The following is a 24,529-nucleotide window of genomic DNA, read 5'->3' as shown; positions in this document are numbered from 1 at the left end:
TCTGAGTACGTGAAACAACCTAGCTGCACCAGTATGGAACTCAACAAAGACTAAATTTATCCTTGGGAACGATGCCACCAGTGTACAACCTCCAAGTCCCCATTGCTGCTGTGGCTTGGCTGCTGAGCAGGGTTAAAGCAGCCCGTGTGTACCTCAGCCGTACCCACAGCGTGTGTGGGTGCATCTTCCTGTCTGCCACAGACACAGCTCTGGGTGATGGACACTTCTACTACCTGAATTCTTTACCATTCTTCTTCTTCCATTTTTCTTCACAAATAATGGAGCTATAGAATGAGATGCACTCACTACCTTAGATGCCACAGCTATTAAAGCAGGGAGATCAGGATCTTGGTGCATCCTTTCCCCAGATTCAGAGTTTGATTCCCTATTTTTATTTTATTTCTTTTACTCCACCCCTTCACCCTACTCCCTTCCTGCCTGATCTTGCTTTGAATGTCTTTGCTTTCTTTTGATTAAATTAGGTGCTCTTGGAATCTTAATCCAAATATACTGGGACCAAAGACTAATCAAAGCTTGTGTGATTTGTCCTATGTAGGAAATGAATGAGTTGATTGGCCTATGTCAAAGTCTATTTACTACAATTCCTTATTTTTAAAATTCTTTCAAAAGGAACAAAAATCTCTTCCTTAATTACTTCCAATTTTAATTTTAATTTTAAATTCAGTCTTTTTTGCACCCAAGAAGAAACTCCAAATATCCCAACTCTTCTTTTTTGTGTCTTTTGATCCTCATAGCTCCCCAGACACCTACCAGTATGAAAATTAAAATACTTCTCAAATACCACCACCCCCCCCCAAAAAAAAAAACCCAACCATGGTTTATTATAAGTTCAATATTTCTAAGAATAGGAATAGCATTAAGTCATTTGAGTAAATAGCCAAAAATTGTAACAGGAGTGAGATGGATGCCAAGAAACAAGATGGATACCAGTAGTATAATAAGCACTTAAGGAAAAAATGTTCAAGATAGTCTGCTTTTGAATCTAACACATTCACACTCATATGAATATGTAATAGAGCTCTAACTATTATTAAAGAAATGCAAAAGTTTGCTTTCATATTACCGAATTTTGCTGAAAAAGCTCCCTTGTCAAATTGTCATGAGTGCTTTTTAATCTTGAGGATTAAAACATCAAAGTAGTCAAAAGATTTTAACTCAATTACCCTTTTTGTGCAGAATGATCAAGAGTCAGCCTCAGGAGTACAGTTTCATTCCTCGAACATGGATCTTTCCTGCAGAATACACACAGTTTCAGAACTATGTAAAAGAATTGAAGAAGAAACGTAGACAGAAAACTTTCATAGTCAAACCAGCTAATGGTGCAATGGGACATGGGTGAGTTGTGAGTTAACTTCAGTCTTCCTACCTGTTAAAGGTGAAATCCAGTGCTACTTACAATATTAACAGAAGCTGTGTATTAACAAGAAGATTGTATTTTGAGTTGTGTGAAAGTCAGTGTACTTGGTGAAGGCTTCACAAGCCTTAAATAAACTCAAATAATTATTATGAACACAGTTATTTTATTGTGAATTTTTTGCTTTGCTTAGATTTATAGGTGAGATTGTATTGGGCATAAATGGCAGGGTTTTGGTGGCTGGAGGCTGCAGGGATGTGTGGGAGGTCAGGATGTTTCGCAGCTTTAAAACCAGCTAAAACACCCCATTGTGTTCCCAAACTGCAGCCAGTCACAGAAGCAGAAACGTGTTTGAGAGCAGCAGCCACAAGGTTTAGGAGAGACAGAGGAGATGCTGTTGGGGATGTGGCTGGATGTGCACTCTTGGAAGCAGGGCACACCCCTGAAGAGACTGCAACCTGCACTTGAGTTGAAGAAGTTTTGTTTGACAGGGCTGCACAGTAAAAATCCAATGAGATAAATATTGCAATTGTATTTTTAGTTCTTTTTTCCCCCAATACTTTGGTTTTAGATTTTATTGCTTTTAATATCAATTTGAATTATACTATATAGTAAAGCTCTTAGTTTCTCAACTTATGTCAGAATTACTACAAAAGTAAGGCCCCCAAACTTTTCAATTTCTTCATTTTTCAGTCCTCTTGATAAGGGCAAAGATGAGCTAAAGGGAAAGGTACCAGCACAGTTCAGAGAAATTTCTGTAGAGTACTTCACTCTATTAGGAGTATTCAGTATCAAACCTCTGAAATATATAATAAATAGTAGAGAATAAGGTTAAGGTAGCATTAAGGTTCTGGGAATTTTAGGTTAATAATTCTATACTGAAAATATTAGCTTTTACAGTTATTTAAAAGTCTATGTGGTTGGAGATTGGAAGTTCATAGTTATATATAAACCTTTTTTAATTCTGGTGTGAGCAAACTGGAAATACAGAAATACTGTGCTTAATCTATGCCATCCTCAGTCATATAGATCAGTGTGCTGCTTTGCAAACTTCATCACCTAAGGTTAGCACTGAAAGTTCTTTGCAGCCTGTGCCTTGGGCAGAAGTTATGACAAAGACTGGAATTCTATTTTTAGAGCTGCATGAGGAATAATCACAGAAGCTGGAGACTGGTCGTTCTGCCAAACAATTTCTAAGTGTAGAGCAAACCCATTATTATGAATTGTTGAATCAAAGCAAGCAGAAAGTTACTTTGAAATGGCTCATTGGCTTTTTTCATCTAGTGAAGCACAATAAAGGACAGGAAACCAAAAGCCCTGTAAGGGAATGGAGCTTTTTCTCTGCCCTAAAAATCATATATCTAAGTCTCTTTCTCTAGGTAGACTTTAGCCTCACTGCTTGGCTGGGTGACCACAATAATCTATTTCAAAGAGTAATGTCCAAGTCTTAAAATAACTTTTGTTTTTACCAGGATCTCTTTAATAAGAAATGGAGAAAAGTTACAAGCTCAGGATCACTTAATTGTTCAGGAATATCTTGACAAACCATTTCTTATGGAAGGCTACAAGTTTGATTTACGTGTGTATATTCTTGTAACCTCCTGTGATCCATTAAAAATATTTTTATATCATGATGGACTGGTGAGAATGGGCACGGAAAAGTATCACCCCCCCAGCGACTCAAATTTGGTAAGTTGGAGTTCATTCCAATTTATTGCTTATGGTATAGACTTTAACCTATGTAGTGTTTGCAGGTGGTAAAATTAAATAAACTGGGACTTGAGTTCATCTGGATAAACTTCTGTATTGTCACTGAAGAGAAAAAATTTTATGTGAAAGATACTTAACACATGGTTTTCTATCAAAATCACAAGTATAGCCACATTATTGCTTATATATAAAATTTTATATGACTTTGCATGTATGTATGCTAAAGAGTTTAAATATATTCTAGAGGAAAGAAAAAGATAACAACCCAAAAAATAAAATCTAATCACTGCAAGAATGGGCACATTGCTTTTATGTTCGTCTGAGACTGAGGCTAGGGTGGCAGGTGCTAATAAGGTTTATCTCCTGCTAGATCATTGCTTAGCTTCATGCTTCATCCATGAAGTTTGAAGCCTTTTTTGAGGGTCCTGCCAGGTTTCAGCCTTTGTGTTGGGAACTGACACAGAAAGGAGAGAACCAGCACTGCAAGTGCTCACTGCAGTCCCTGACAATGAGGGAATCTCCTGCTGCTGCTGCTGTTTGTCAGTGAGAGCCTCAGCAGGGACAGGGGTATGTGCTTGGCAGCTTTAGGGTGATTCAGTAGGGCTGCCGGTAAACACAGAGAAAACCAAGAAATAGTAAGGGTCATGCTAAAGATTTTGCACAATTTCCTCCTCTTGTTCTACTATATAGCAAGTTGCCCTACTGGGGGGTGTAAACCCTTCTCTTTTGGCTCCGACCAAGATGCAGATGTCTAAGAAGAAGTAGATTTGCAGCACTGGAAGATGTTAGTAGATTAGGTTTGTTATACCTCTGTCTGTACTCCATTGCTTTTAGAGCAGCTTCCATGTAATTATGTAACAGAAAACACCATAGAGCCTTTTTGCCTACGTGAAACTTAAAATTCTGACTGTCTCTTGTGTGCCTTTGAAAAACGCAGGTACAATTTGAGGCCCAGTACAAATGCTATATTTGGAAATGTTCCAGTACTATATTTGGAATAGTTTGCTTTTACAATTTGTGTATTGCTGCTAATCTCGGCATTAGCAGCACTGAAATATGCTCTGAGAGGATAAACAGAGCAGGCAGTTGTTTCTATGTTCTCAGAACTGTTCATGCTGGAGGTTGTCTATTGTGTGAAATAACCTGCTTGTCACTAATGACATTGTTCTTTGGATGACATATTTGCACAGTGACATTGTTCCAAATAACTTTGGACTATCAGTTCAGATGCCCAAACACTTTTTTTTTTTTTTGGTAGTCTAACACATAATTACTTTTGTCTGAAATAATTTGAATTTCATGGAAAGATGACTCAAACTCAATATATTTCATAATGATTGTTAAAGGAGTAATGAAGCCATGGGAGAAATTAATTATTTCTAGTGCTACTCATTAATACTGTTAACTCATTTGCTATTATATTGATTGGTTTTTGTAATTTCATTAAGTTTTTTAAAGATAAGGAAGTGTAGTAAGATAAATGACAGCAGAAGGCTTGTGTTATCTATTAAAGATTAATTGGAACAGAAGGCTTATGGTCATCCTAGAATATCATCTACTCTCATGTATGTAATCAAACATGACAGAGAACTGTCACTGTGATGAGGACAGGTATCACCATAGTATAAGTGAAAAACTGAATTAATCTCTCGTATATAGTGTAAATGTACAGATCATGGCTTATAAATTGACCTCAGAAAAGGAATTTATTCTTTAAATACAACAGATATTGTGAGTCTATTGCTGCTGACATTTTGCTCCATAAAGGAACTGTAGCACTCAGTCACTTATGTAACGTATGTTTTGAAATTTACCTCCCTCTGATGTGTGGCTACCAGCCAGTTACAAATGAGCAATTTTGGCAGATATCAGCATGGCAGATGAGTTTATATGTAAAAGATATTTTAAAGTATCACTATCATGAGAACACTTCTCATAAATAAACCACAGTGAAAACTGAAATGTGGGATTGTCTATGAAGCAGATGCCAGAGTATCTTTTAGCACTTTTAAAGTAGCACTTCAAAATACTGACTTTATTGTTTGCTTCTTGTGGAATGTAATCATTCTCTAAGTTATGATAATAGCTCTTTACTTTTTTAGGTAGTTGTTTATATAGAGACCTGTAAAAATGGCAGATACAGTATCTCACCAGATGTAGAGTGGTGGATCAGTTCACTGCATTGGCTTAAGTAGAAGCCCAGGTTTTGTTGTAAGAAGGCTACAGAGCATTCAGTCATGCAATCTTCCAGAATCAGAAACTACATCTGCATATTTTGTATTTGCAAATATGAGCTGTTTGATTATGTCCTTATTGATTTAATGTCAATTTTTCTTTACATGATTTTGAATTTTAGAATGGTTTTTAAAGTTTTTAAAATGTCTTTTCTTCCTTTTTTTAGAGTCAATTGTATATGCATCTGACTAACTACTCTGTCAATAAACATAATGAACACTTTGAACGGGATGAAACAGAAGACAAAGGAAGCAAACGCTCCATCAAATGGTTTACTGAGTTTCTAGAAACAAATAATCTTGATGTCTCCAAATTCTGGAGTGATATTTCAGTAAGATAGACTAAAGCACTTTATTTTATTTTGTGTATTTTTAGAAAATTAATTGCTTCTGCCATCTGCTTTACTGCAATTCAGAATGATTTTTGAAACTTTATTAACCCAGATTTTCAGCAATGGATGTCACAAAGGACATACTATAAACTATTATTATGTTTTTTAAAAGACTAAATTTATAGTCTGATTACAAATTAAATGTTGGCATTTTTTCTGAGGTTCAAAAGTCCTTTCAAGCAGTTATTGACATAAGTAATATGGTACAAAGGACTCATGCTATTTAAACTCTTGGTGACTTTATTTTAGTATATAAAGTGAACTTTATGTGTAAATATTTACAAAATTGTAGTCAGTATTGCATATATCTTTGTACTTACTCAAGCACCATTGAAGTGGTTGTTTTACAGGTATCTTTAGATGAGGAATAGGCTTGATTGTTAGAGCTTAAAGCTGTTTGTATGATTCTGAGAAGACTTACCCAAAATTATACTGAAAAATGAAATGGATGAAGAATGGCTATACTATACTATGTTACCAATTTGCTTTTATTATTTAACTTATTGCAAGTCTCAAAATTTATATGTACCATGGAAATTACAACAATAGTCTAGAACTATATAAAGTTATATATGGTACTACATAGGAATAGTTTGTTTACTATAGACTATTTATTTGGTATTTTAAATCTTTTTTTTCTAGTAGATATGTACATGAAATTGAAGATATTAAAGCACTGTAGTTCAGTGTGTGCTGGTGTTTTCTCTCCTGATGAATTTTTCTGACCCAAATCCCTGCAGGAGCTGGTGGTGAAGACTCTGATAGTTGCAGAGCCACATGTGCTTCACGCTTATCGCATGTGCAGGCCAGGGCAAGCACCAGGAAGTGACAGTGTCTGCTTTGAAGTCCTGGGATTTGATATTCTGCTGGACAGAAAACTAAAACCATGGCTCCTAGAGGTAAACCTCTTTATACAGATGTAAAGTACATTTTTAGGCATAAAGTTAACTAAGCCTCAGATGAATCCATATCTATGTAAGAAAACCTGCAAGGAAAATCTGTGCACTGTTGTTGAGTACATAAATGCTGCTTTTCTGCAGCATCCATGCAGAAGTGCAGTATCATCTTGCAGTGATTTTTGATACTGAAAAAAGGTTATTGTTTTCATAGACCGATATTGCATTTCAGATATTTTTGAAAGTTTTAATGGGAAATGTAACATTAATGTAATTGTTATTGTAGCTGGAGGACCTTGATTATAGCAAGTGGGTGCTACATAGATTTCCTTCATGAGTATGGCTATGTAATATGGCTCTGGTAACTTCTGTGGATGTGTTAATCTTCTCCTTTGTGGAAATCTGTTCTTTTCCTTTTTGTGTTAATCTTTTCCTTTTCGTGGATATGTGTTCTTTTCCTCTCCTGTGCTTTTTAAAAGCACTGCCATAAACAGAGAAAACAAATTTGAGATACAGGAAATTCTGCAAACAATTGGTATGATGGGATTGGAAGAAGCATTTCTTCTCTGATATGTTTCTTAGTGATACAGTTAAATTAAGTGGTGCTCACACACATTTTCAACCAGAAATGTTTGAACTTTGTCTGTTGTGTCTCTTATATTGCCCTATTAATAACTTATAGATGACATTCACTTGTCTTTTTTCAGATTGTCTTATTTCATTCTGTTAACTAGTTGGGGAGCTGTGCAGCTTGGGGAAAAAAGCAAAATGTATTCAAAATCTTTCTATTGACAGCAAGTCATGAATATGATTTGGCGACTGATGAACAAAATGTACACAATTAACTTACTGAATTATAACCTCATTTGCAGGCCATTAATACTGTCAACAGTTGTTTTGTCGTGCTTATTTCTCTCAGGGATTCATTATAATTTTAATTAGAAAAATAAAATTCCTCCACTGTTGCCATGCAGACATAGCATATTTGGTGGCTTTGATGTTCTCGCCAACAGCAGCGCATGACATGAACTTAGTCTGTACTACATCAACATCTTCTGTTTTTGTCCAGTGAAGCTTGCTGTCCCTTTGATTTAGCACTGCACTTCCAGATTATCATCTGTAGGTTGCCTGTAGCTTGCATATAACTGTGTGTAGTTATTGGAGTGCAGCCTGAAGGGTCTGTGTAACATTTCATTCAGCCTTATAGCAAATGCTGACAGATCAGTTCTGTGAGAGGTGGTGAGTCAGCCAGCACAGGGAGTCCATCCTGAAGGACACCTCTCTGTCTGCTCTGATGTTTCCATGAGCTATGGAGATTTTGGGGGGTTTGAGTCACCACTTACGGGTCTAAGAGGAGAATATATTATCCCAAACTCCTTGTTTAGGAGGGAGTAAAGTAGTAAATGCTCCTGGTATTTGGAGTTGCTGGAGAATACTTCAGGACTTGGAATTGTGTACCTAGTTATTACTTTTCTTAAAAGCAAAAGTCCAAGTATTTCCTTTTCTGCTTTTGGTAATACATGTACCCTTCAGCTTGTTTTGCCAGACATTTACCAAAACTAACAGAAATTTCAAACTTTGAAACTTGCTAATTTTGCATACTCATTTACTATTTTTTACCTTGCTTGTTCATGCTTTTTTGCAGCACTTCCAACAGTGTGTCGATGTATGCACATTGTATGTATGCTGTGTGTAATGTAGTAAAGGTCAAATCTGCAGTCTATGTACATAGACCACACATTATATAAAGTCTGTGTGTGTATATATATATATATGCATATATATAGATAATTATTTTTTTCTAAAACACTTGTGCTACTTCCACAGATTTCCACTCTTATCTCTTTCCACCATTTTCCTCTTGCCAAAACCCCCTTAGGGGAGTGAATCATTCTTTCTAACAGTGGTAACAAGTCCTAATCACAAGGCCCTGAATGTTCCCAGTGTTATGGGAAAATTGCCAAAGTAGGATTAGGATGATTAGTTTCATGTTTCCATGCCTCATGTAGCTTTTCTGTTATAAAGATAGCTTAACAAACTATTAAAAGAAATAAATTGTGCAACATATTATAATGTTTCTGCTTTCCTGAGTTGACTTTTGTTCATATTGCTTTGATGCATTGTAACTCCCCTGCTCCTTGATGCTATTGAACTTCCGGAACCTTCTACCATAGTGAGGGTTGTGGGAAATGCAGGATTGCCATCTTGTGGCACCAAGTGTTTCTGTCAAGGATCTGTGCAGCCTCCATCCTTTCTGAGTAGCAACAATGACCTAGACCTCCCTTCAATTCCCAGGAAATACAGTTTTACTTTTTGACCAAAATTTCCAAGTTACTTTATTTTATGTAAAAGAAAACCATACAGTTGAAGTTCTTGGATGGACTCCAGCCTTGTTCACTTCAGTTAGGATCACACAGTTGTGATCATTGGAGAAAAAGATAACTTGCATTTTAATAACTTCCTCAAGCGCAGGGTACCTAACTTCCTTTTTGATTTATGTGGGCAAGGCAAAGGAAATTTTACATACACATTCAGAAATCTATTATTTACTGTCACTGAGATGTGTTCAAAATCTGTTCAAAACTTTGTTATCAATCCAGGTGAAATGAATGTGAACATTTTAAACCAATCAATTATTGCTAATTCCTAATAATGAAGTAGTTAAAGTTCACATACACAAACTTTCTGGCATCTGCTTGTTTCTCTTGTGTGATGCTTGCCCTGTTTGTATCTGTGGAGGTCCAAAGGCCACCATGGGGTAGGAGAACACACTCTTGATGGTGAAGTTTTCTTCATCTTTGCTCTTAATTTCATGTTGGTTTTTTTTTTTGGTTTGCTGCCATGATCTACTTACTGGCTGTTCATTTACTGGCCAGCAATTGCACATGGTCTCCAAATTTTACCACAAGTCCTTTACAGCTCCTGGAATCATGCCATGTGCTTTCTTTGTTACCTCTAGACCCAGTATTATCTAGTTTACAACACTGCATTCCTGTAGTGAACACAATTTGACCACTGGCATCAGTATCCAGATTTTCAAGGCCTTTGCAATCATCATTCGCTTGTACTTTTGGGGTCCCTCATACAATGCTGTTTTTGACAACAATCTTCAAGATATGCCTTGTGGATAAAATTACTGTTATATTAACACAAGCTAGTTGTGCATGTCCTGGTTCTTGGGTCACTGAACTCTAAAGAACCATCTCCCAGCTGGCAGATGCACAGACAATGGTTTGGTAAGCTGTTATTGTGAATAGCTATTGTGGCATATCACTAGTAGGTTATCAGGATTACAATGCCACAGTCATACAGATTAGTCAGCAACCATATTTATTGTCTTCTTTGTGATATGGTAGTAGATAAACAGGTTAGTCTAAAGAGGTTGGTCAATTAAATATTTGGATGAAAGTCTTCCAAAAAAGAATATGTATAAATCTTTTCACTATTTCTGCTGAATTTTCAAGATTTTTCTTTCAACATCAGATCTCACTGCTCACTTTGCCAGTCTGTCTGCAAAAGCAGCAAAGGGGCTGATTGCCAAAGGTGAAAGATACCTGTCAATTATGAGCATGAGTGATGGGACAGCTGGGACACAGCAACAGGACACTGTTGGGTGGCACAGCATCCATGTTAGTTCTGTCCTACAACTGCAGTGGCTCTAAGATGCTCTAATATATTTAGAGTGTAAAACAAAAGAAACTGCTTAGGCCCTCTATTTTGGACATGCAAACTGTCTCCCACTTCTGATTTGTGTGTGGTCCAAGTCATTAGTTTTCACTTATGAAGCTCTTTTTTTATCTGTACCTTCTGTAACCAGCACTGCTCATGCACTATCAAAGTGAGATTCCTACTTGTCATTGGCACCCATTACCCAAGTACAAATTTTTATACCAGCCTGGAAAGAGTTCCTAGAATAAATCATTGTTCCTCCTCAAATCTTCCTGAGAACTGAGGTTCTGCAGGGAGTCCAAAACTTGTCAGGGTTATAGGATGTCAAGTGTATGATTTAGTCTCACTAAGAGATTCCCAGCTGCATTTTTCTTGTTTCTCTATATTTATGGTAAAATTTTTAATCTCTAATCTTGTACTTAGCTTGTAAGCTTTTTGTTGTGGAGACTGTTAATTATCTTATGTTTTCACACTATGTACTGATTTAATGGCTTAGATCTCTACGTGTTGCTGTCAGGTGTATCTGAAAAGTTATTTAATATGCTTAAAAAGACCTTGGATTAGAGCCTCTTTCTGTCCCTTTATAGTTGTTACTTTTTAGAGTAGTATTTAAAGTTTCTTTCAGACTGGGAACTAGAAAAGTTCTTTCTGTGCCGGATCACCACGTGGTGCCAGCATGGCACATCATCTGTTATGATGTGTTTAACAGCACTTTGTGTGGTAAATTTTCTGGTGGCAGCAGCCAAGAGTAGATTAGACTGGATTCACAATGGCAGGACTTGAATGGTGTTCACTGTAAATGTCTGGATAACCTGGTGACTGAAATGGTACATTTCCCAGCTTCCAGTATCTGTGATACTCAGTACTCTATTTAAAAAATATACAAATGGAAAAGACCTTCTCAACATGTATTCTCTTAATCTCTGCTGTATTTGAAAGAGCCATTTCTACAAAGCCTGTTACAATAGGTGTGTTCCCAGTGAACCTGAACATTCCTGAGTCTTCTGTGTCTCATTTTTTTTTCAGATTAATCGTGCCCCAAGCTTTGGAACAGATCAAAAAATAGACTATGATGTAAAAAAAGGTGTTCTGCTAAATGCATTAAAGCTTCTCAACATACGGTAGGTACCTTGTCCTCTTTTCTTCAGTCTGGCTCTATTTCTGTTGCTTTGATTTTTTTATTTAATAAATTTAAATTGGACTTAGAGGAAAAGAAAAACCTTTTTTCCCACCTTCATATTTTCAAAATGTAAATGTTTCCCTTGCTGTCAGTTTTGCAATAGAAATTAACCTAAATTTAATTTTTCTTCATGCATATATGCTTGCAAAAATGAATGGTAATATTAATTTTCATACTTATTTTTAAAAATTTTTCAAAGACATCTTGAAGTTGGCATATGTGCAGTCATGGGTACATGGCCATAAAGGAAATTTACTTGAGTGATAGTGTCACATTCAGTCAAAAGCCATACCCCTCTAGAGGAAAACTTTGTAGCTGAGATATGTTGAAAGAAATTTACACCTCAGGAAAATAGATACAACCATGTTTGTACATTAAATTGTAGCACAGAGTATATACAGTATCCATTAAAGTGTTAAAATTTTATAGCCATGAATGTTAATATTAAAAAAAAATCTTAATTAGTGTTTCAATTCTAATTTTATGTGATAAGCACGTCTGACTGGAAAATACAGATTATTTCCTTGATATGAAAGTTCATATAATTTTGACTGCATTGAATTGATATTTCTTAATATCATCTGTGTTTCAGGACAAGTGATAAAAGGAAAAATTTAGCCCAGCAGAAGGCTGAGGCTCAAAAAAGGCTGTATGGTCAAGGGTCAGTGAAAAAACTGTTGCCAGGTTCCTCAGACTGGGAGAAGCAGCGCCACACACTGGAAAGAAGAAAACAAGAACTGGTAGGAAGGGAAAAAAAGTGCTGTTTCTTCCTCATGGTTTATATTCTCTTTTGTTTTAATTGTCTTACTTTCTTGATTTGTAGAAGGAAAGACTTGCACAAGTACGTAAACAGATTTCCAAAGAGGAGCATGAAAATAGACACATGGGGAATTACAGGTGAATGTTTTTGACTGTATTAGTAGGAAATATTCAGTGTATTCTTTAGGAACAGTGGAAACAAGTATTTGTGGTAGATGATAATTTTATGCCAAAAATGTGTAGGCATTTATGGAAAATATGTACATATACATCAGGTATCTTTTTCCAGCTGGTTCTTTTCTTGATTCCAATTTTTTCCATGCACTTAGGAATTTATATGGCATCAGTCACCCTATTGTTCGTGCAAGACATTTGCTTCAAAGACATGATTGCTCACATTCAGTGTACCAAGAATCATGATTGTTGTTATGGACCTGTTCTCTAATCACATATGATCATTCTTATCATGGTGGCAGGGGGTGCAGTATGATATTCCCCTGTAAAAATGTCATATGAATTGTGTCTCTGAGGCTTGCCAAAAATCCTGAAACTTTATGGGTGCTTCCATAATTTTGAATAGTGTGACATTTGAAATACTTTACTTTTATTTTTGCATTTTGATTTTTGATCTTGGTAGGCTGAAATGTGAGTATCTTCAGATTCCTTGCTAAAATATGTTCAAAAGAGAGTTTTACATTGTCAGTTTCAACAGGCATTGACCAGAAAACAAGAATTTTGTTTTGTGATGTTTTTGTTATTTTTTCTTGTTATTTGCTTCATTGAGAATGGCCTAGGAATATTTGGTGAAAAGGAGCAGAGTGTGGCTAGTAATATATGATGGGAATATTTGCCCATTATTTATAACATTCATCCTGAATGTTAGAACATATTTTATTGTGAACTACTCAGAATGCCTTTATTGCTGTTCTTCATTGCTGCCTTTTTTTTGAGCAGATGTTGTATATTTCCCAGTAAAATTCTCATTTAAACAGATAGATGTTTCTGTGAAATTCACATTTTTTTATGATTTAACATTTTGCTTACAAAGACTCTTTCTTTGTAATTTTTAATTACATATTTTCTTGATGTGTGGAGCTGAACTAGTAAGTAAAAAAAAAAACCAACTCTAGATGTACAATGAAGTGACAAAATGGTTATTTTCATGCTACTTAAAGAAAGAAATGCACTATGATGCTTTAACACATTTTTCTTTTTGCTAACTTAAATGTCTAGCTTATTAACTGATCACATTTTAAGTTGCATTTTCAGTTCTTGACTGAAAATCAGACACATGGTCCTTTATTTAGCTTTTGGGTTGATGTAAATCATTAAAAGCCAAATTTTTTTCCTCAGGAAGAAATGAAGTGTCACTTCTTGAGGAATCTGAGTAACTTTTAAAAAGGCAGAATAGCTTTGTGTTTTCTTATTACCGTGTCTTTGAGAAAAGGCTGAAGGATCAGCAGAACATGAGAAAGAAGTAATTTTGGCTAGAGAAGAAGAGGAATTTTATCTGAGAGTTGTGCAGTATTTTCTCCATGTGATATTCTTCTGTAGAGCAGGACTGGCTTGTGTCAGGCATTGAGATAGAATCATGGAAATTCTGGATGCTAGTATTGCTGAATGGATTAATATTGCACTCTGAATAAAAATCCAGAGAAACCTTAGTCAGACTCAGGTGATTTGATTTAATCTGTGGATGTCAGCTCAGCAATTGTCTTAGTCCATGTCTGCAAGCACAGCAGGCTCCAGGAGGAGTCTTGGGGCAGCTGAAGTAGGACCCACACTTTCAAGCTCTTGTGAAATCATGAGGAATTGGAAAGGATGTACATGGCTTTGAATGGCCTTTAGCTGCAGTCTGTTCTAAATACATTAAGAATATTACCCTTTCTTTAAAGCATTCTTGTATGGCTTTTTTTTTCTGCAGTAGAATCAACACCATTAAAAGATGTTGACTGAAACTAAATTGGAACCTAAATCTCCTTTAGGTGTTTAATGCAAACTGGAAGCATCTTCATTTGGTTGTACAACTGCCCTGAGACTAATGGTATCAAATCATCCTTTTTTTCATTGCAACAAAATCCTCATGATAGATACCTTTTCAAGGAGAAAATGTCAAAAAAGGAACAACGAGAAAAAAAGAAACTTGTAACAACTTTAAAAAAATAAGTTAGAAAAGACTCACAAATACAAAGAAGTCACATAATGTCATGCACTGTATAAAGGGTGTCCATACCTTACACAGTGCAGACAAATTAACCTATGGGTTACTCCTTACAATACATTAAAAATTAGTCTTCTATCTTAGCCATATTTCTGGCTGTGTTTCGGGTATTCATGACAGATGGATTGGTTTTCTTTAAAGACCATTGTTACGTGATGAACATGAATAAATCACTAAGTCCTGCTTCTGATATTGTCATAATCTCCTTACCTGTGATTTTAGAGAATAATGGCATAGCTGCTCAAAATCAGCCACTGTTTATATCCATGTACCAGATTTTTTTTTCTTTCTTATAGCACCTATTTCTTGCTGTTAATTTTTTGGAGGACTTAGCATTCAAGTGCAGTACATACTTAATCTTTAATTAATATACTGCCCATGGGATCAAGGCTATTGTTCAGATTTTCACTGTTTTGTGTCCTTTGATTGCCAATACAAATTATCTTATGGTTCTGAATTTGACATACAATATTTTGTTAATATTTCATGAATCATTTACACCTGTATGTATCACTCATACCCACTGAAATTTCTGAGCGCTGCAAAACTGGGTTTTGGTATACCTCTGGAATGACCTACATGGTATTCCTTTTGACTGGCTAATTGCTGGCTTAAACATGAATGTGTTCACTGAAATAGAAGTAGATTTAGAGAGCAATGGTCAGAGTATAAGTTTTATGATTTTATATTATTTAATTATTATAGATGGGATGCCTACATGTTAAAAAAGAGACTGTGTATTAGTGACATTACTTTTGTGTGATGAATACCTCAGCTTCTAACTTAAACTGTTCTTTTTTGCCTTTTTCAGGCGAATTTACCCTCCTGATGATAAGACATTACTTGAAAAGTATGAGAGTTTGTTAGCCACCGCTTTCCAGACGTTTCTTGCTGGAAGAGCAGCTTCGCTTCAGCGGGAAATGAATAACCCCTTAAAAAGAATGAAGGTACTGAAGTACACCGAGTTCTGGCTTTAGGAGTTACTTTGAATTCATGACCTCATGGATTAGTTTCACTATTACCACATATGATGGCTGATAAATAGATTTGATAATGTTCCATGATCTTATTCTTTGTGCAGCCTGTGGGTCAGATCCTTGAATCTGGATGAACTGCAGTGGACCCAGGGTGGAGACAGGCTAGATGGCTTTAAGCCATCTAGCTATATCCCTGATCCTCAGCCTTACCCCTGGCCAAACCAGAGGCTGGCAGAAACTGCTTTTGAGCTGATAATTGCCTCCTTCTTCCTCCAGTAATGTTCTCAGCCTATTCATCCACTTGTATGTACTGGAACAAGAGGTACCCTAAAACCAGCTCCACTATTTTAAGGATTTAAGGCATCCAAAAATTTCACCTGATTTGCCTATTTATTTAGTCAGAGACAGTAGAAAAACAGCTATATTAATAACCAGCTAAGATGATATAATTTGAAATCTGAGAAATAGTTTTGCATCTTTGTAGCTGGCATCATCCAACAGTTTTACAGGAATCTTTGTTCAATCCTTTCTAAAGACTTTTTTTAAAAATATATATTGAGACTTGATTTTAACCTTCAATTTCATGTTGCTTGCAAGGAGAGATGCATACATGAGAAGAAATATTTCTATTTCCTCCTATGGAGGAATCCATAGTCCTATTGCAGGAATTAGTAATCAGAATAATTTCAAATTTCTACCACTTTGTGCTTGAATTTTAGAAGGACAGGGTATGTCCTGCTTTGAATTAATAGTAATGAAATTCCCATTTCTAGGAGGAGGACATTTTGGATCTTCTGGAGCAGTGTGAAATAGATGACGAAAAGCTAACGGGAAAATGCAGCAGGCAGCGAGGACCTAAGGTATTTGACTTCTAGATACCAGTTTTTTATTTCACTCTGTAGACAGGTTTTCTGAGAATTTTAAGTGGGGATTTAGTTACCTGATCCAGATGGAAGTTTTCTTCCTCTGACTGCCATTAACCTTTTAAAATTTTTTTTGAAGTATAAATAGAGGTATGACTACCATTTGTGCGACTAAATCCCATTAAATTTTTAAGGGGATATGCTGTCCTTCTTTCCCTCTCTATACCATTTGGAGGAATTGCCAAGCATGGCAACAACTGTTGTATGAGAGATTGATTTCAGTGTGTGAAAGGATTTTTATATCAACAGTGGATCTCAAAAGAATGCTTTCATCTCTAATTGACTAGTGCCAAAATCAGGATTTTTGAGATCATGGGATAAAAGACAGTATGGAAAGTCAAAGAATTAATTACAATTTTGATATATCTATAGCTTACTCCCTTGCTAAGAGGGTTGTACAGTATATCTTGGAACGCATTTTGTATCCAAAATCTGCTTTTAATGTGAATGTATATTATTTTTAGCTTAATGCTTTCTGCTTGTGTGCATAGTTCATGTGAGTCTTTGCCTTAAATAAACTGCATATCTCTAAGCCAGTAAAGATAAATAGTTTGGGCTTGACTAGAATAAGTATGTTTTTTATATCCTGTAAACATTTTAGGTCAAGTCTGCTTAGAAGAGCCTGCATCTCTGTTCTGAGCTTTGATGGATTTGTTTATGGATGCATGTAAATTTTTTTACAGTGTTTTATGTTTCTGATGACATGGTGTACAAATCTGTGGGTATCTGTACAAAATGAATGCTGACAATTGTTCTGAGCTTGAAGAGGTACTTTAAATATGTGCAAGAATCCAAAGAGCTACATCTTATTACAGGCGTGCATTCTGGAAAGAGGATCTACATGCCCAATCTGGTATTAAGATAGATTTGCAGGGACCTCATTAAAATATGGGGATTTTGTGAGCTCATGCTTTAACAGCAGTGGATTCATTTAAACAAGAGAAAAAACCCTCAGTCCACCCTAGCAGTACACTCAGTCCACATTCTTACAGAGATTCTTTTCCTCGAAATTTTGTTTTCAGTTCTTTACCATGGGGTCAGTTATTCAAGTTTAATATCTCAGTCACATTTTTTTCCTTTTTCCAGAACCCTGTCTTTTCCCAGCATCCCTAGAGAGCAGCTATCTGCTTGCCTGTATGCACACTGTTCTATTCCACCTCTACACTCCTTGCTCACAAGGCATTTCCAGGCTGGAGACTGTAACATTTAATTAAACATTAATAGGGTACTAAGCCCAAACTGAGAAACTTCTCTCAATTAGTTTTAAGATGAATTTTGATTAATTTATGAGTAAGACTAAATGCCATGGTCTTCTTTTATAGCAGGCAAATGGATTGTGTAGCTTATAGATGCCTTACTGGTACAATATTGTTTGCAATTAGATGACAAAGAAAAAATTGCTTATGACCAAAATTTCTTTTTTTTCCCCCCTCTAAAATTGATGAAATCAAACCAGAAAACAATGAAACTAGCTTATCCAGGGAGACTGTTTCTTCTCCTTGCAGTGTTCACACTTCATGCTATGCAGGATTCTTATTCCTGCATCTTTTTTGTGGCCCTGATATATTTTTCAATCATTTAAACCTTGCCTACAGTGAAGCCATGTATCAGAGATTTCCCTGGTTGCATAATGTCCTGTGTGCTCCCTTTGAAATACAGATGCCCATACAGATGGTCCTGATATCTTTTTCCAAAAGAGCATCACCTCTTCCCTGTGAGGGTTAAGATGCATATGGCCAGTCATAGGCATTTAATTGGCCACCTTTTTACAAAGAGGCTGCTATGAGATATGTAATGTCTAAATATATAACTATACAGAAATTTAGTGAGTGAGACAGGCAGTAGAAAGTACTATTGCCTGTCAGTCTGTCATGTAATAGAATAATCAAGCTGTAAACCTCATCTTGTAACCATAAAAATCCTATGGATAAAGAACTATTTGCATATTCAGGATCTAATAGGAAAAAACCCAACAAAACAACCACAGGACTGGTACTTTTCATGTCACGTAACCCAACAAGAAAGGTTCTTTGAGAAGATCGTGGAGTCTGTCCCTCCTTAAATTCAGTGGCTGCTCTGCTGACTGAAAGTACTCTTAGGTCAGATGCTCTGCCTCGGGTTGTATTCTTCCTTGAAAAAAACCCATCAGAGTCTCAGAAAACTAAAAAGACAACTGGAATAGTTAGGAGAGAGAAGTGTGCTCCTCCTCATGCTCTCCATACAGAGAAACATATAAACATCTTCATTTCCACATCCATATCTCTGCATAGGAGAGGCTGAGGGCTGTGCACCTATAAATAAATACAAGCTTTGCATCTAACAATTATTCTGTATTTGCTAGGAATTTCACACTTGTTTTTATTCGATGTGATTAGGAATTCAGTGCAGGAAAAAAGAAATCAAGAAGTTCACAGAATGAAGGCATTTTTTCTGCACTTGAATTTTGCGTAGATGGAGAAGGGCATTCTGGAAATGTCCAGTTTATTTATAGCCTCTAGAGGGCTCCTGACACCTACACACTGTCAGGGTTACCCATGTGTGCAGGACAATGGACTAAGGGACTAAAATAAGAGATATTGTAGAGGAAATAAGAAATTAATTTTAATTTTAATTCTTTTGGTATAAGATCCAATGAGTTTAATCACAGAAAAATTGGGTTAGCATAAGGCTAAAATCAAGGTGATGAGCTAGGCAAGATGTGCTAGGCAATCAGATGTCTCTTTAAGAGATCAGTTTATACCCAGATTCAGCTATTATTTGTTATTTATTTTGTAATTTCTTTGATTTTTCTTTTTATTCTTCTTTGCTAATTGATATTGTTTACTGTAGAATATGTGAGGAACATGTATATGATAAGTGGAATAAGATCTATCTTAAAGCCCCTGGGAGCTATGATTGAAAATGTTTGTTATACCTTGTGTAACTCCTCAGGAATGTCTGATCAATATGTCTACATCATACACAGCATTTCATGATAAGAACAGCTATTTTTAATAAAGTGGTTTGTGTTGAGGCACCTTACTTTTATCCCTTTGGCAGACAGATGCATATCAATCTTATATATTCTTTGTGTAACAACAATTGTCAGGGCTCTCCTCAATGCAATGTTCTTCTCTAACTTCTCCTTATCTGGGCTAACAGCTTGGGATGGCATAAACATAATATTAGTTAGTGACAGAAATCCCTTCCCTTCCTTGTCTGGAATGGAAGTTTAGGTAGCATCTATTTCGTAATAAAGTGTATCTTGCAGCAACAGGAGGTTTTGGGGCTTTTTCCTGTTATCCTCATAATAAATCTAGGTTCATTACATTATGCTAAAATGTTAGGAAAATTTAAATTCTTCCTGAGAATTCTTTTTCACTTTGACTCAAAGTATGTCCCGAAATTATGATTTAAATTTTTTTTAATCTGATGTTTAATTGAAATCCATTCAGTAGATGAGGCTATCAGCATAGCTTCTTATACAGCTGAGAGTTACTGGAAAGAAAGTGTGTAGGAAAAAAAGGTGAACCACATAAGCCTACTTAGGAGAACAGATATAATGGAAGATACTGCATTTTTGTGTCTGACTAATGGCAGATGGAAGACAAAAAATTTTCAATTGTAGTTACTGTTCTTGGATCAGTTTCTCTGTCTCCACCTTTTTGGTTTTTGTCTTGCAGTATCCTTGGTAATAGCACAGGATTAATTAGCTAATGACACTGAATCCCATGTGCATATGAGGCACCAAGAACCCCCAGCACAGCTTGCTATATATTCTTTGGTTTCTGCTCTCTGCAGCATGTAGATTAATCACTTTCTTTTTGAAAGTAAAACAAAGTTCCCTGATGTATTTTTCTACTTACATTGATCATTGTTAAGCTGTAGTTTCAGTTATTGGAAATACCAGTGAGGAACCTGAACTGATTGTAAATGGTATTCTGAATCAATTGATTTATGATTTCAAACCATAATTCAGTATGTTTGATAGTGCAATTCATACTTCAAATAATTCCTCTTCCCCCCCACTTATATTATGCTGCTCTTCATGTGACAAGATTAGAATTTAATGAAATATTTAAGCAATTATTCTAAAATCTAGGACAAACTGCCAACTAATTTGGGAGGGTTTATAGCTGCGCAAATATTGCCTGAACCCGCCTTAATCAGGGATCTAGTGTGATAGCAGGCTGTTTCTTTGGGATTCAATTAAATTTCTTGGGTTTTTTTTTCCTTTTTTTTTTTTTAGCCCTTGTGTTCAATGCCAGAAAGTGCACATTCCTTAAGGAAACCTAAGAACCACAGCAGTGACAGTAGCTGTGATAGTGGCAGCAGTGTATCAGAATCGGGAGAAGAAACTGAAAAGGAAGATCACAATGAAAAAAAAGAGAAAAAAGTTTCATATGATGTTGAAGAAAATAAGTACAAATCTTTGGAACGATCAGGTAAGTTAATGATCACTTTTCCAAGGAAGTCATTGACAATGAATTATATAAAATTCCTCAGTCTTTTAGAATGTGTCAACTTTGTATCGCAGGGTTAAACACTGGTTGCTTGTTTCAGTTTCTTTAAAATGTTTTCTAAATTGATAAGTATATACCATGTTATTTTTTGTTTTAGTGATGTATTGTCTGAAAGAATTTTATAATGTAGTTGCATATGTATAATGTTGCTTCTAAAATTTTATTTTTCATAGCAGCATTTATTTAGCTGAAAACTGAATTAAAAAATGCTGTAACTATGCCTTAACAAATGAGAGATACTCAGTCTGCAAATATGGGATCCACTGAGCAAATTTTCTCTCCTGTTTCCCTATCTTTATAGTCAGGAAACCACACACAGAAGTCACATACATTTTGACCTAAAGAGGATGTGCCCTCTCTCATAAATCTCATGTGTGTTATAGTGGATTAGAGTCTGGTTAAACCTGAATATGAGGAAGAAATAAATGTTCCTATAAGTATGTAAATTCTGTATTATTAGGGGATCTGACATGACTGACTTCTGCATAGATAGTTGTTAGTCAACACATATTGTAGTACAACATCTGTGCACACATCGATCATATCCGTTGTTAGTTACAAAGACTGAAAAATGGGTATTAGGAAAATAATAAGTAATAACATCATTAATTTTATATCTCTCCGCAGGTAGAATGAACTGCAAACCTTCAAATAAAAATATAAAGTCTCCATCATCTTCGTCCCCCACACCATCCACAGGTCCAATAAGGCGTTCTGTGAGCTGCCCTCGTTCCATATCAGTCCTCACTATGCAGTCCCAGGGAGCTGAGCAGCGCCCCTTTTCAGCCAAAGCATCTCTCCAAATGCAGAGAACAGCCTCAGTGAACAGGTCTCACTCTTTAAGTCGTAGCCCATCTTCAGCCAGATTCTGTCAGACAGCCACCTTGGGAACTATGAACTCTTCAGGGGTGAGTTAACGCAGCAGTTGCATTCAAAATATGTTCCATTCTTCTCTTAAACTCAATAAATACACCAGTAATTTTTGCAACATCAGAAAACTTGTGGTCCTGTAGTCAAGATTGTTTTGACAGACACAAGAGCATATAAGATCTCTAGACCTGTGTGTGCTATGGAGTGAGCGCCAGCTGTGATGTCTCAGTGTTCGTGGTGCAGCAATACAGATGTTACATTTTGTAGAAATGGGTGTCTAAGAGAATGGGAAACCTTCACTTTGTGAATGGGAATCTTTCACTTCTGAACAGCCTTTTGAAGATAGAAAGCATTGTGACTGAAACTCTCTTAAAAGTTTTCTGTGATTTGTTTGGGGGCTCCTGGTTCTGAAGTAAGGCTGTACCTACCTTCAAAATCTTTACAGTAACAAAAATACATTCAGATTTCAAACCCAGTGTATAGTCCAAGGGTAAATACATTGTGCCAGAATACAACATTAGGAAGGTTTTGTATGGCTGTCCATTGTAGAAGATGGTGAGATTAATTTTCAGCCTACTCACCTCTTTTGCATATGCTATACCACTGCAAAAAGCTCTACTTCCAAAGTGAGTAACTGAAAATTTATACAGTGCTCATGGTCTTTGTGATTTGCCACTGCAGTGACTGACTCAGAAGCCATTCTCTTTTTTTAAAAAAAATCTTTCATTTGCACCCGCTCCTTCAGACAGACAAGCAGCTGGCCCAAATAATTAATAAATCAGATCAAACACTTTTAATTGTTTAGAATTTGTGTGATTAGTTGTACTTTTCACAATTTACTTCTAGACCATGTACATTTTTTCATTTTGTTAGCACATTGTCTTCCTCTTTGGTATCTCCTTCACAGCCCAGGCATTTCTTCTTTAGTCTTGGGGTGATGGAGCCCATATTCACTTATCCCTAGGCAGTGTTTTCAGGGATCAATCCCCAGCCTTACTCAGGGTTGCATTGCCTGCTGGTGCCAGAGCATTTCCATTTGTGCTTTGATGCCTGACCTATATATTTCATCATCCAAATAATTTGTGCAGAGATGGGGCAAAACAAATTGCCACTTTTAACCCATATTTGCTGCCTCTCTGTATTGTGGTGAGCTTTGATTGTGAGCAATCCTTTTGTAATGCTAATTAACTTACTTCATAGTATTTACTATCTCTAATCATCATTTTTATCTGGTAGAATGCTCATTGTCTGTTTTGTCTTGAGGCTTTGTCTAAATGATGAAAAAGGCTCCTTTTAAAATTGTGTGCTGACATCTTGTGAAACACTCCTTAACATGGTTTTCCATCTTTAAAGTCAGCTAATAGAATTGGAAAGACATTAAGATTGTGTCTTCACAACAACGTGTTAAAGGTATTTTTTATTGCATTAGCTATCTCAAATTTAAAAAGTACCCTTTTATCATCACAATGTACCCTGAGAGTTTAATGAGACAGTGCTAATATGGATTTTTCTATTCACATTAACTTTATATCAAATACAAATTACTGAAAGATTAAAAGCCGTCTTTTACCATCTGATGTTAAAAATGGGCTACTCGCTTAAATTAACATTAGTAAGAAAGCATACTCTCTTTTTCATTGAGAAAGCTCCACCACAGAAATGATCTTGATCTTGATGTGCAGAACAATTACTTTGGGTGATAGAGCTTAGGTCATGCTTCCTAAAAATTATGTGAATAAAATTACTTACAGAATGGATAAGAATTACTTATAATTTAGCACTGTATTCTGAATGGAACTCTGTTCATAATTACTTTTGCAACTAAGAATAATATATTATATACTACTGCTAGAATACCATTAAAATTGATAAACTGTGACTTACTGAGAAGAAATCATTTGTGCATGATAAAGTGTTAGTTTATCTATCCTTTGGGCAAGAAAAGAGCAGTACGCTGCCATTTTTGGCGTCTGCTGAGATCCAAATGTTCTAAACATAGGGAAACAAAATTTAAAATAAATCATTTAGAGCTGGGAATTACAGACACATTCTTATAGGAGTTATAAGCAAAAGTGGATTTCAAAGTATTTGGTATATTATTATTTCAGCCATATTAACAGATTATCAAATACCAGAGTATTTTTTTGTACTTGAAAATATTTATCACTCACTTAAATAAAAATATCCTTAAGTATTGCAGTTGTTACAGAATACAAAGATTAGAAGTGCCTAAAAGTTTTGAATTTCACTCTGGAAAAATGTTAAAATTAGACTGACTTGGTCTTGCAAATGTGAAAATGTAAAAGTATGTGAAAGTAAAGAGGATCAGAAACACTTCTAACTAGCATGTCATGTTTTAAAGAAGAACCCCAAATCCCCCAGAGATGGCCTTCTGCAGACCCTGCAGGGGTCCAGATCAGTGTTGGTGTAAAAAGCATTGATACTTTCAGCAAAACCCTGGACAACTGGAGGCCCTGTCAGACCCCTTACTGACTAAAGCAGCAGACAAGTGGCCTTTTTAATGCTTCCTGAAATGTTGGCCCTGTGATATATTGCCTGTTTATTTTAAATTGTTGAAGTGATGAACTGAAAGGATGCTTTTTATGACTAATAATATTTTTTATTATGTTGAATTTAAATTCAAAGTCTGTTATCTCAGTTTCAAATTTATACTTAAAATTGTGGGCACCATAAATATGTGATATATGTTTGTTTATTTTATTTCAAACAAATGTACATTTTAACTGTTTTTCTTGGATTTCTTGACAACTCTCAGTAATGGTGATGCATTAATGTATGTGAAATATATTAGTTCTGTATT

General features: G+C 35.8%; 1 protein-coding gene across 5 annotated transcripts in view; it reads left to right on the top strand.

Moving 5' to 3' along the window:
• Positions 1-24,529, top strand: part of TTLL7 (tubulin tyrosine ligase like 7) — a 65,700-nt gene that overhangs the window by 25,715 nt on the left and 15,456 nt on the right. For all 5 annotated transcript variants that reach the window (XR_005953902.1, XM_041421365.1, XM_041421368.1 and 2 more), the window contains exons 6-16: positions 1,198-1,356; positions 2,848-3,064; positions 5,487-5,651; positions 6,452-6,610; positions 11,303-11,397; positions 12,049-12,196; positions 12,280-12,353; positions 15,248-15,383; positions 16,187-16,273; positions 20,565-20,760; positions 21,466-21,746. Coding sequence is in view for 4 of the 5 variants with exons in the window: in XM_041421365.1 (XP_041277299.1) it covers positions 1,198-1,356; positions 2,848-3,064; positions 5,487-5,651; positions 6,452-6,610; positions 11,303-11,397; positions 12,049-12,196; positions 12,280-12,353; positions 15,248-15,383; positions 16,187-16,273; positions 20,565-20,760; positions 21,466-21,746 (1,717 nt within the window). In the remaining variant the exon portion in view is untranslated. The remainder of the gene's footprint in view (positions 1-1,197; positions 1,357-2,847; positions 3,065-5,486; positions 5,652-6,451; positions 6,611-11,302; positions 11,398-12,048; positions 12,197-12,279; positions 12,354-15,247; positions 15,384-16,186; positions 16,274-20,564; positions 20,761-21,465; positions 21,747-24,529) is intronic.

The sequence above is a fragment of the Onychostruthus taczanowskii genome, unplaced genomic scaffold (assembly GCF_017590055.1).
Source record: "Onychostruthus taczanowskii isolate IOZ18803 unplaced genomic scaffold, ASM1759005v1 scaffold7, whole genome shotgun sequence".
NCBI classification, from domain to species: Eukaryota; Metazoa; Chordata; class Aves; order Passeriformes; family Passeridae; genus Onychostruthus; species Onychostruthus taczanowskii.
This window is presented reverse-complemented; position numbering and strand designations above follow the sequence as displayed.